The sequence below is a fragment of the Salvelinus fontinalis genome, chromosome 14 (genome assembly GCF_029448725.1).
Source record: "Salvelinus fontinalis isolate EN_2023a chromosome 14, ASM2944872v1, whole genome shotgun sequence".
Taxonomy (NCBI): domain Eukaryota; kingdom Metazoa; phylum Chordata; class Actinopteri; order Salmoniformes; family Salmonidae; genus Salvelinus; species Salvelinus fontinalis.
Window position 1 is genome coordinate 43,336,763 of NC_074678.1, and position 13,175 is coordinate 43,349,937.

At 41.9% G+C, this 13,175-nt stretch overlaps 2 protein-coding genes across 2 annotated transcripts; one reads left to right on the forward strand and one right to left on the reverse strand.

Moving 5' to 3' along the window:
• Window positions 1-1,815: 1,815 nt before the first annotated feature.
• Window positions 1,816-3,824, reverse strand: LOC129810913 (protein FAM43A-like). The gene has a single exon (XM_055861907.1). The coding sequence runs from the start codon at window positions 3,575-3,577 to the stop codon at window positions 2,543-2,545; it is 1,035 nt and encodes a 344-aa protein (XP_055717882.1). The 5' UTR covers window positions 3,578-3,824; the 3' UTR covers window positions 1,816-2,542.
• A 1,145-nt stretch (window positions 3,825-4,969) lies between these two features.
• Window positions 4,970-12,221, forward strand: LOC129810914 (large subunit GTPase 1 homolog). The gene is made up of 14 exons (XM_055861908.1): window positions 4,970-5,177; window positions 6,886-7,012; window positions 7,122-7,242; window positions 7,389-7,475; window positions 8,949-9,035; window positions 9,129-9,189; window positions 9,345-9,521; window positions 9,643-10,038; window positions 10,161-10,262; window positions 10,380-10,522; window positions 10,766-10,890; window positions 11,022-11,101; window positions 11,270-11,440; window positions 11,601-12,221. Exons 1-14 carry the CDS (start codon window positions 5,085-5,087, stop codon window positions 11,790-11,792), a joined length of 1,962 nt encoding a protein of 653 aa, XP_055717883.1. The 5' UTR covers window positions 4,970-5,084; the 3' UTR covers window positions 11,793-12,221.
• Window positions 12,222-13,175: the final 954 nt, after the last annotated feature.

Sequence of the window (13,175 nt, forward strand, 5' to 3'; positions counted from 1 at the left end):
GTGTAGTTTTGTCTTACTGTGTCCTAGTGACCACCATTGCATCAATTCAAAATGAGGAGATGTGTTGCTTTTTATAGGACCCATGGGCAATCATTGGCCCAAAGCACTGACTTCCCATTTCTAGAGCCGTGGTGGGCCATCCAGGCTATATATGAAGTGTTGGAAAGGTCTTGGGACGGTCTATGTTGGTTTAGTGCAATAGGCACTGTTCATATAACAAGACACCTTCACACATCACCTGGATTCTAAACAGGGAACAAGCTCACCTTTCTCGCCTCATCTCTAATTCAGTTCTTATTACTGAGCCGCAGCACAGGTAGAAGTGGCTGCCACTGAAGTAGCATCTCTGCATGCTGTAGAGGGCTCTGGAGTAAAGCACTGGCAGACAGACTGAGGCTAATGCTGGACTGAAGCAGCACTGAACTATCCCCAACTAGAATACCAATGTCCATATCAATACAGTAGTCCTCGCAGACAGACAGCCACAGAGAGTGGTGACTGCCCTCAGCTCCCTTCTCATGAAATATGATCTTAAGAACACCATGCCCAGTAGTGTGACAACTCCCGACAGAGCAGTGCTGTGACCATGGTGGCACTACTGTGTTATTAATACCACTCAATGTGACAGGCAAGATCTGAATACAGTTGGTGGTATTCATGTGGGCCTGTTGCTATGCGTGTTTGGTAGAGCATGGACAAGAAGCTTCCATGACAGTTCTACTTATAGAAAAGCAATAAAAGTAGCAGTGTGGTGGCAGTCTGTGAACGCAGATAGCACCCTAAGCTCACACGTGTGTGTGTGAGCCTAACATAGAATTATGAATTGAATAGGATCTGTATGGAGCCTAATAAGAGCGTATTCTGTTTAGGCAAGACAACCCAGGCTGTAGGCAAGACTTTAAATATCAAACACGCGGACAATTGGGCTAACATACAGACATGACTCAGATGTATTGATACACATTGTTATTTGTAAAGTACGTACGGAATTTAAATCTGTACCAAATTCTGCAGTAACAAAATTGTAATAATAGATGAATAAGAATTAGCTTAGTAACTACTATAAATAGACTCCTTGGTCTTACATTAAGTATTTTTTTGATGTAACACAATACTCTCTCTTTAATGACTGAGCCCCTAGTGGTGTTGTGGTTTACCTGGGCCTGTCCCCACGGTTGTACGACTACAACCATAATAACAATCATAAAACATTTCTAGTCATCCCCTAATTACAATGGTGACTGCAATACAGCGAGCCCACCTTTCAAAAACAGAGCTGGAGAGAAAATAGAGGTGTTGTTTGCACTGCAGGTGTCAACTCAACAAGTAATGGATGTAACACCCTCTTGAAACATTGTCACCAACATAAACTGAGCAATGCAGAAATGTCTGTGAGAGAACTGACAGTTGACTAATTTACTAGAAATCATTAGAACAAGAGAGTGTTTTCCCTTTCCCAGAATAAACTTGGCCATGAGATGTCTCTCCCATGCATGCCAACCTCCACTAAAACTATCTCCCCAAAATTATGTGATTCCCAAGGATGGGGGGGGGGGTGTAATGTTGGTAAATGAATCTTTTATCAATCAGTTACATGCAAAAAAGTAGGCCTTCAAAAATAATGTAGGTGTGAATGCTGATATGTTCCCATTAACTCATTGCAATTCTAAACCCAGTGGTGCATGCATGGACCTACATTTGGAGGGGTAAAGTTGAGGCATCAAATCACAAGGTGTACATACTCTATGGAAATGATACTGGATTCTTAGAAATAATGTACCAAATGAGTGCATCAACTATACAAACGCCTGCATCTTCTTTGATTTGTATTTTTTATTGGTCTTTTTTTAGGTTCACATAAACAAACCACATTTTCTCCTTTAAAAAATAATGGATATCTGTATACACATAATGCATTTACGATGTACGTCTTAATACATTAGGGTAATTTTCTTTTGCACGGCAAAGATATGACATTATGTTTATGAGACCATATAGGCCTACGAGAAAACGATATTATACACATAGCCTAATAAACGTAATACTCGACTGAATTTAACAACAGTTTTTAATTGTAGAAAAGCGTCCTGAAAGGAGAGTGAGGGACATCTAATTTAACCCATCGAGCCAAAAAGTAAACGTGCTTTTAAAACGTAAAGTTACATAATCGCGGACAGTGTTGTTCAAGAAGAATGTCATTTCCATGAGGGAAATGGGTTGGGTAAACAAGCTCTAATACAAACCCTCTTATTGAAGAGTGGAAATCACTGTCCTGGTGCGCACTGCGAGTTTGGGGTTCAGTCTCAGCATGCAGTCTTCCCCTTTTCTGTAGACTATCCATGTTTCCCAGAATATCATTCAATAATAGGTGTTTTTTTGTGAGGATTTTGTCCACAATCATTGTAACAACCCTATTATATCCTTTCACGAGGAGCCGCAATACTACAGGCATTGCCTACACTCATTTAATGGACAGCGTGAAATATACAGAAATTATTTGTGGAGGCAATTTTGGCTCCAGGAAAATGCAGACTTATTCATGTTATTTCCTGCATCTTCCCCCCTCGAATCCGTTTGAGACCGAAATTGGCTCCTGGTTGCTTTCTATTGACGATTCGCTGCCCGTGCTCTCCCCGGAGAGGAGTCGGGTAACCCTAAAGTCCGCTTTTAGTGTTTGTACGTCGTTTCCAATGCACATCTCTCCAAGGTCACTGATAATCTGGGACAGCTCCTGTTTACCATTGCCCACACAATCGTCATTCGTGTCTAGAATGTCCTCACACTCAAAGAGCATCGCTTTCTCCTCCTCCTCCTCTCCGATCAAGTCCTCTGTGATAGAGCCCAATTTGGGGGCGCTCCTGCTGCGCTCCACCGGGGGTTTGTAATAACACTGTCCGTTTAGAAGCTTCCTGAGGGGCACAAGGGGTATGGTTTGTTCCCCTATCAGCTGCTGTTGCTGGTGCCTTGCATCGTCCCTCCTTTTAAGTCTTTTAAATTCAGCAAGCGCTGTTGCCGAGGTCTGGTACAAAAGCAGTGCCATGGCCTTTGCCTTCTCCGGCTTGGACACCAGCACCGCATGGCACCTTAGCATCACTGCCTTGTGCTTCATCTCATGTCTGTATATCCAAGCGAAAATTTTGTGTAACCTTGGGTCGGCAACGCAATAGGTTATCCGGTGCAATAAATACAAATGTCCCGGTCTTCTCGCCTTGTCGTCCACATGCACCATCCGGATTCCCTGCGAGCTGATGGTCAGTTTCATCTTTGTGCCATTTTTGCCCATTTCGCTCTTGCCCCAAATCTTGCTCACAGCCACGTCCGTACAGCCTTCTCCTTTCGACTGGATGGTGGTGGCATTGCCCAGGTAGAGGACCGTGTATGTTGGGTCTTCGCTGGTAATTTTCACCTTTTTCCTTTTTGACTTGAACATGCTTCCAACCCTGTTCAAAGCACTCTCCGGACAAGACTTGGCAAAGGAGGTCAGCGCAGAGTAGTTCAAACTCACGGCATAACCCTTCTGCTTCGACTGTTTATCTTCATCTATCAGGTCGAACTTATTCTTCTTCCAAGGCAGCATTATATGGTCGTGTCACGTAAACAGCAAAAAATCTACAACTACAGCGAACGTTTTACTGCAACTAAATCTAATCTTTTTACTGATCTTTTTCATATAATAGCAACTCCAATACAACAAACGGTCAAGTTATCCTGTAATTCATTTGCTCATCCTCTGAAGACTTCTCCATAACCAGACAACTGCGCTATCCCATTCTGCGGTTAATGATTGCTGTAAGGTTGGTTCTGCTGTGAGTGGGATGGTCTATAGTGGATATATACTGGGTTGAACCATTTCAGTGTCTCTGCAGGGAACATAGAGGAGGAGACCAAAGTCAAACAGCTCTCCCTTGAGGATAAAATTGGCACTCAGAGCGCACTTACAAAGGTTTATTTATGAACTGAAATCATGCGAATTTGGGAAATATAGGCTAATATACAAAACTGATAACAGCTTATATACATCCGACCTGTAAATTGCAACAATAATTCCGTTGTACCTGTATTCACTCAGAACACAACGGATATAACTTCTGTATCTAGTTCGCTTAAAAACATAAACCTAAATGCAAGAGGGATACAAATCGAGCCTATACATAGCCTACCTAAAGTTTCATTATATCAATCGTATAATACAAATTAAGGCTGGTTTGCTGTCAATTATTCAATGGATGGCAATGCACCAAAATAATATTTTTGCTCCTCATCCTTTGTTTTATGCTGCCATCTGTTGGCAATGCAACAGAGTTTCCCCCTGTACTGATAACATGCGTTCAAGCCTCTTTCATTAGTCTGTAACAAGTTTAAAATAAACTAACATTTAAGAATAAGAATGTTATAAGTAGGCTATACGTATAATTGGGCTAGAGTATAATAGTCTCTTCATGAAACACCCCCAAACAAAAGTGTGGAATTTTCTGAAAATTTTCACCACAAAAAGGAAAAAATAACTATATATATATTAAAAAAATTATATATATATTTTTTTAAAGGCCTACAGTTATGAAAAAATCTAGTTTACAAATCTATCTGAACTAGTTTCTTGTGTTGCGCATACATTGCAGAAATGTAATTATAAATATATTGAGTAGGTTATATATTTAGAAATGAATACAATTTAGTATCGACATTTAGGTGGTAGCACCTGTCACATGACCTTGTCCTTGGCGGAACTATTATTTGCCAAAGGATGTTTCCTTCAATGCATATTTGAGTGCTGGACACATATTTTGGAATGTACCACAAATCCAAAGTCAATGCACAAATCATTACATTAAATCCCAATAAAAGCTATACAAATACACAGCGAGTTTGATTCACTAACCTCCAGGTTCAATAATCTCCAGAAATAAGTCTAAATATACATTAGAGAAAACATGATTAATCTCGATAGTTATTCGTCATTCTGCAGTGAAGTTGGGACGTTCCGTTTCACTTCCTCATGGGACAATAATTCTCACATGGGCTAAATTTTACAAAAACAGATTTGTGGTAACGTTAACAAGCAAGGCTAAACCCAAACCGAAAAAATGGGTAAGAAGAAGTCTGCCATGGGGCTCGGGAGATCACTGATAAAGGAGAGACTCAACGCAGGCCGAGGCAACAAGAGGGGCGATACTTGGGTAACGTTAACTGTTACTATATGTTGATACACGTTTCAACAGCTAGCTAGCTAGTTAGCGAGCTAAACATATAACAGTAGATGCCTACCTCCAAGGGTTCTATCCAGTTCTACCTCACTATTTCGCTGAGGAACGTTAATTGGAGGAAAGCAGAATTTGGTGAATACTGAACTGTTGAAAATGAAGTAACTACAGTGCCTTTGAAAAGTATTCAGACCCCTTGACTTTTTCCAAATTTGGTTACGTTACAGCCTTATTCTAAAATGGATTAAATAAAAAATGATCATCAGCAATCTACATACAATACCCCATAATGACAAAGCTAAAACAGGTTTTTAGATAAAACAACTTTAATATTTACATAAATATTCAGACCCTTTGCTATGAGACTTGGAATTAAACTCGGTTGCATCCTGTTTCCTATGATCATCCTTTAGTTGGTTCTACAACTTGATTTGAGCCCACCTGTGGTAAATTAAATTGATTGGACATGATTAGGGAAGTCCCACAGTTAACAGCGCATGCCAGAGCAGAAACCAAGCCACGAGGTTGAAGGAATTGTCCGTAGATTGTGTCGAGGCAAAGATCTGGGGAAGGGTACCAAAACATTTCGGGAGCATTGAAGGTCCACAAGAACACAGTGGCCTTCATCATTCTTAAATCGAAGAAGTTTGGATCCACTAAGACTCTTTCTAGAGTTGGCCACTCGGCCAAACTGAGATATCGGGGGAGAAGGGCCTTGGTCATGGAGGTGACCAAGAACCTGATGGTCACTCTGACAGAGCTCGAGAGTTCCTCTGTGAAGATGGGAGAACCTTCCAGAAGGACAACCATCTCTGCATCACTCCACCAATCAGGCCTTTATGGTAGAGTAGCCAGATGGAAGCCACTCCTCAGTAAATGGCACATGACAGCCCGCTTGGAGTTTGCCAAAAGGCACCTAAAGGACTCTCAGACCATGAGAAACAAGATTCTCTGGTCTGATGAAACCAAGATTGAACTCTTTGGCCTGAATGGCAAGCATCACGTCTGGAGGAAATCTGGTACCATCTCTATGGTGAAGCATGGTGGTGGCAGCATCATGCTGTGGGGATGTTTTTCAGCGGCAGGGACTAGGAGACTTGTCAGGATCGAAGCAAAGATGAACAGATCAAAGTAGAGAGAGATCCTTGATGAAAACCTCCAGAGTGTTCAGGACCTCAGACTGGGGCAACGGTTCACCTTCCAACAGGACAACGACCCTAAGCACTCAGCCAAGACAACGCAGGTGTGGCTTCGGGACAAGTCTCTGAATGTCTTTGAATGGCCCAGCCAGAGCCCGGACTTGAACCCGATCGAACATCTCTGGAGAGACCTAAAAATAGCTGTGTAACAACGCTCCCCATCCAACCTGACAAAGCTTGAGAGGATCTGCAGACAAGAATGGGAGAAACTCCCAAAATACAGGTGTGCCAAGCTTGTAGCGTCATACCCAAGAAGACTTGATGCTGTCTAAAAACCTGTTTTTGCTTTGTCAAATTGCTTTAATTCTTTTATTTTTTTTAAATCAATTTTAGAATAAGGAAGTAATGTAACAATGTGAAAAAAGTCAAGGGGTCTGAATACTTTCCGAAGGCACTGTACATGTTTTAATGACTGTCTGTCTGTCTTATTAGCTGTAGCTAGCTAGACAACTTTCTGATGACTAAACTTGATCTCACATTGCCAGCTCCACACCAGTGAACTGAACGATGGCTACGACTGGGGTCGCCTCAACCTGCAGTCAGTGACTGAACAGAGCTCTATGGATGACTTCCTTGCAACTGCTGAAATGGCCGGGACAGAGTTTGTTGCAGGTAAATACTCTATTGCATTGACGTGACAAGTGATCCTTGAAAACGGTCATCTACAAGTACTTTAGACTGGATTCCCAGGATGCAACTGATGGATAAAATGTTTCCCCAGAAAAGCTCAACATCAAGTTTGTGGCAGCTGAAGCTCGGGCAGGATTACTGACAGCCGAGGAGACGGCAAAGCTGAAGAAGCTGCACGAGGAGAACAAACAACTCCTCAGAATTCCACGAAGGTGCAGTAAGCCCAGAGACTCCAAAGACATTACACTGTCAACATGTATTTTGTCTTCTTTCTAGTTGTGTTAGAAGTAGGAATTGTGCTAATATTGCATTGCTTCTGATGTTCCATTACTGCCTTCTTTGTCTTGTCATATTTCAGGCCTCACTGGGATGAAGGCACCAGTCCAGAGGTCCTCCAGCAGACAGAGAGAGACAGCTTCCTGGAGTGGAGACGAGAACTGGCAGAGTATGAACCCCCCCCCCCCCCCATTAATTGAATAGGATGTAATTGTTTTGATGTTATAGATTGTGTGCCTGCAATTAAACCTTTAACCCTATTCTTAATCGTCTGGTATAGCATGTTTTGGCAATGGATTTAAAAGTTGATATGAAAAAAATCTTCACTTGAACTTGATCAACTCCAACAGCCTTCCTGCATCTATTAACACAATTTGTATAATTTTGTTTTGCTGCAGTTCAGTGTTGTCACTCTAACTTTTCCCACTCAGAGGGCTGTAAGAACAAAAAAATGGTAACCAAAGATATGGGATAAAAGGCATGATTTCACTTGGTGAGGGATTAATATTGCACAATCCTGTTAGTAGATCTTAAAGAGTAAGAGTATGAAATTAAATAGTTACAATGTAAGAATTTTGTTTAAAAAAGTGTTCAACCAGACAGTTGATAGGTCAGTAAAGAGTATGGTGGACTAAGAGTAGGGTACATTTATTTTTTATTAAAAACTTATTTTGGTGGAAAATATGATCGAATTGTTGACAACACACTATTAGGAAACATAAATTGGATAAACCACATTACATGGACAATTAATCAATATTCAGACTTAAGGTCGTCAATAAAATAATGCCTATAGAGAGCAATAGTAATGAAGTCTTTTTGTAGGCACTAACTCCGCCATGGCTCATTGGCCAAAGCCTGTGGGGAAATCAATGTCTTTTTGTAGTGTTTTTGGATAAATGCCGAAAATAAAGTCTGTGGTAAACACAGGCTTAGGAGATCTTGTGTTTTGTTCTGAGAATCTTCATCAGCTAATGTCACTTTTTGTGAATTTTGAAGCATTTATGTAATCAAAACAAGCACAAAGGTTGATTATATTATCTTAGACTAAAATGTATAAGATCTCCAAAGCATGTATTTATCCCAAAACTCCATTATTTCCCCCATAGGAATGGCTGAACGAACCAGAGGTAACTCATTTCTGGTTTTTAGGACCACAAACTGGCGAGCTCTATAATAGTAATAAAAAATGGCACTTCATCATATCTCAAAATGTAGTCTAAACATGTGGAAACATGGAAGAACCGGGATCATTTGAAATGTAAGGCACATCGCACTATACACCACCTGAAAACGCATTAATTTCAAATTAATTTCATATTCACGTTTGGACATATAAAATTACAATAATGTCCTTATTTCATTGATTTAATTATGCTTACCTACCTATAAAAGCCATTGAAGCAGACCTAAAGTAGTTTTTGTAATATTGTTGAGATGAGTAAAAATGCAATGCAAATTGCCATTCTAATATGGCATTGGTGGTATGACCATCTTGACTTCTCAACCACCTGGTAGAGCGCTGGAGAACAAAAACAACTGGAAGTTCTTATGAGTTAGTAATAATCCTTTAATTCACCTTCAATTCCTAACACTGTTTTATGTCAGCAGTGCCTGGAAGTTTATCTATCTTGTTTTATAGGCTTGAAGAGGAGCAGAAAATGATTCTTACACCCTTTGAGAGGAATTTGGATTTCTGGAGACAGCTCTGGAGAGTGATTGAGAGGAGGTAGGAATCAGAGCTGCTCTGTCTTGTGACACTGATTGTCAGCTGTTCGATGCCTTGTATGATGGTGGAAATGTTGTGAATTTTCCTCCGCAGTGACATTGTTGTTCAGATTGTTGATGCCAGAAACCCATTGCTATTTCGTTGCCCTGACCTGGTAAGTAAAGGGCCTAAGGCTGTCACATCAAACTATTGAGGCCAATTTTTCTTGAATGTAGTATGACATTGCCAGGTGGGGGAACCCACCCCACCAAACTGATAGTGGGGGAAACATTGCGGTATTTCACCCATTGATCTTCCTGGTTCCTGTAGGAGTGCTATGTAAAAGAGGTGTCCCGGCACAAGGTGAACTTGTTGCTGGTGAACAAGGCTGACCTGCTGACCCAGCAGCAGCGGAGGATCTGGGCCAGATACTTCCAGAGAGAGGGCCTCCGCGCTGTATTCTGGTCCGCACTGGTGGAGAACGAGAGGCTGGAGGCAGAGGAGAAGGTGAGGAGGCAGTCACATTTGAATTGTAATGTCTTAGCCTGTTTAAACCTGGTTACTTTTTTGACTGATGAAAGACAAGTTGCTATGGTTCTCCTCTTCTGCCCTTGTTCATTCTCCACAGGGAATGGAAGTGGAGGAGCAGGAGGATGAAAAGAGCGAAGCAGAGGATGAAGACGAGGGAATGCCAGACAACGACAATATGAGCCGAAGACAGGAGGTAGATGATAACAAGGAGAAGAATGAGGAAAAGAGCGAGGAGGAAGAAGATGAGGAGAGCGATATGGAAGGGGAGCAGTTTAAAGACTGCGTAGCAGAGGGAGACTGGCAGACGGCATCAGAGGGTGAAGAGGCATCAGAGGATGAGGAGGCAGACGATGAAGAGAGTATAGATGGCTCCACACACGGCTCCTCCTTCCACAACTCCAGTCGCCTGCTGACCAAAGATGAGCTGCTGGCCATATTTAAGGCTGCTCACGATGGGCCAACGTTGAAAGAGGGCGAGCTCACAGTGGGGCTGGTGAGTACACACAGATACACACACTGGAAATCAATAGGCTCAAATGTTGCAGTAGGAGAACAGGTCGTGTGTTTGGAGTGACGTTTGTGGGATCTCAATTCTCCTATATACTCTCTGAACAGGTGGGGTATCCCAATGTGGGCAAAAGTTCGACCATCAACACCATTCTGAGAAATAAGAAGGTGTCCGTCTCAGTCACGCCTGGGCACACCAAGCACTTTCAGGTAAAGACCGGCTCTCTGATGTAGCCTGCTGGACCTCTAAAAAATGTGTTCATTTGGTGACGATACATTATTTTCTTGTGGGGTCAAAGCATTCAAGTGTGTTTGTTTGTGTTCCAGACGCTGTACGTGGAGCCAGGTCTGTGTCTGTGTGACTGCCCTGGCCTGGTCATGCCCTCCTTTGTGTCCACTAAAGCTGAGATGATCTGCTGTGGGATCCTGCCCATCGACCAGATACGAGACCATGTGCCTGCCATCTCTCTCATATCCTTCAATTACCAACCCTACACACCGCTTGTCTGTTAACTTATGGGTGTAGAAGAGTCACATTTATTGTCCCAATCAATAGATAATACTGGAGCAATCTCTTTCTGAAATACATTTGAGTCAGGGCTAGATCTGTTTTAAGTTGGACGAAAATAGAGCTGCACATTTTACACCGGTAAAGGAGTTTTCAGATGTTTGATTGGGTGTTCAGTGTGGTTAAGGCCTTAACAGACTTCTCACGTGTGTCAGACAATTCCTCGGGATGTGCTGGACGGCACCTATGGCATCAACATCATCCGCCCGCGAGAGGACGAGGACCCCGACCGCATACCCAACTATGAGGAGCTACTGATGGCCTATGGATGTGAGACTATAAACCCTGTCTTTATTCAGTACAGCACAGTGTAGAACAACTGACATAGCACAATGTAAGCCATATGATAGTGATGGAGTCCGAACAAGCCATTGGCACTGTTCTGATCGGTTCTCTTTCAGACATGAGGGGCTTCATGACAGCACACGGACAACCTGACCAGTCGAGATCAGCCCGTTACATCCTCAAGGATTACGTCATTGTAAGTTAACCCTCATCCTTCTCCTCCCGCCACCAAATACATGCTCTTGTTGTACAACTCTGGTTTATTAGGCAGAATAGTCTAAATATTGTTTAGTCTGTTTACCTAAATTCAGTAGTAGTAATGGGAGAGCAGCACCACTAACTGGTTCTGTCTGATCATCTCCAGGGAAAACTGCTGTACTGCCACCCTCCTCCCCACATCAGTGCTGCAGACTTCCAGCCCCAGCACAGCAAGTTCCAGACCAGAGATGCAGACGGTGAGGACTCCAAGATAGGCAACAAACCGAGCAAAGTCAAGAGGCACGAGAATTTGGTCGACAAGAACTTCTTCCATCAGGTACAGTAGAAGGCAACTCCATAGAAATTACATTAAAATGCTGCATTTGCAGAATTGACACCAAACTCAAGCCAGTCTAGGCAGATTACTTTATTACCATGGGTTGTAGTGAAATGGGATAATTCAGATAGTAACCCCATTGTTGTGTTTTTTGTTCCAGGAGAATGTTCGGGCGCTCACCAAGGGGGTCCAGTCTTTCATGGGTTACAAGGAAGGCAGCGTAGGCCAGCGTGAACTGGTAAGTCAAGGGAAACCTGGCTTAGAACAGCCTGTGGGCAAACCCTGGAAGAAGCATGGCAACAGGAACAAGAAAGAGAAAGTACGCCGACTCACCAAGCACCTGGATGCCTGAAGAACATCTATAAACTGTTAGAAATCGCTGGTAGTTTGGATTGTTAACCCCCAAAGGACTTTCCAATGCAATTACACAATTGGTATGTAGATACTGGTCAACAACAATAACCTCCATTGCACTTTGCAATATGGAGAAATGGGAAAAGGTTGCCTTTTGATATCAAACATAATTCAGGATATTCTGTGTAACTCATCATGCTTTGCAGTGACAGTACATTCCACTATTACCAGAGCAGAGTTGGGGTCAACTCAATCCCAGGAATTTCTGCAACTGAAGTTGAGCCTTACTCTGAACCAGAGGAAATTCATTGGAGATCAATCAGTGAAGATCATTTTTTTAAATAATGTTTGTTACAAGGTGCAGCCTATTGTACTTTACAGCAGGGATATTCAGCAGGGGGTCCGCAAAAGTAAATAAAAAATTTTTAAAAAAGTTTTTTTTTTAATGTCAATGTTTTTATGAATATCGCTAGTAACAGAATATACTTTTTTACTTACATACCTACAGTAGAAAAGAGGCGAATCTATTTATGTTGTCAACTTTATTTGTCAACTCCTAATATTGAGCAAATTACACTCGCTGGAGTAACTGTTATAGGAATTGAAAAAGCACCCGCGAATAGGCTACCAGTGCAGCTTGTACGCTTTCTTTACTTGGATATACATTTTTGCTAACACATGGCTAACCTTTCAGCGAAAACGTGTTTGGAGTTACCTTTTATAGTTAATAGGTTATGTTAGAGTTTACACTTCCACGTCAAATTATAATGTGGCTACTGGTAAGCTTTCTTGACTTGGGCATAACGTTACATTTTTGCTAACCTTTGTTTAACCAGCTAAAGAGCTCTTAGCTAAAATGTTTCGAGTTACCTTTTCTAGTAATTATATTGCGGGAAGGTAAAAAAAAAAAACACTACCATATCTATTTATTTTAAAATGAAGATTACTTCTTGCCATTATCATTCACCTGGTAAGACTAGACGTCATCTTTTTATGGTACGATGGGGGACCCTGGGTCGCCGGTTTGCCCTGGGCAAGGAAAGATTGAAGACCCCTGCTTTACAGAGATAATTAACTAGTTCGATTCCCTATGATCTACAACCCGACTGCTACTTTGCTATACATTTATTTGAAGCAAAAACAATTGTGTAATATCCCTGATTAAATAATTATATATGATGGTTTTCAAACGTTATTTTGTGGTGTTTTTGGCTCTCTTATGAGTGTTTGCAATATTTTCCCTGACTATGTGCTCAATGTACCATCGAACTGCCACAACAAAAGCCTCAACGAGGTACTTGAAGCTATAGCCAGGGAGGAAGAGGCGAGAGGTTTTACCCCACCCAAAATCTGTCCACGAAAATAAACCCACGATGTGAGG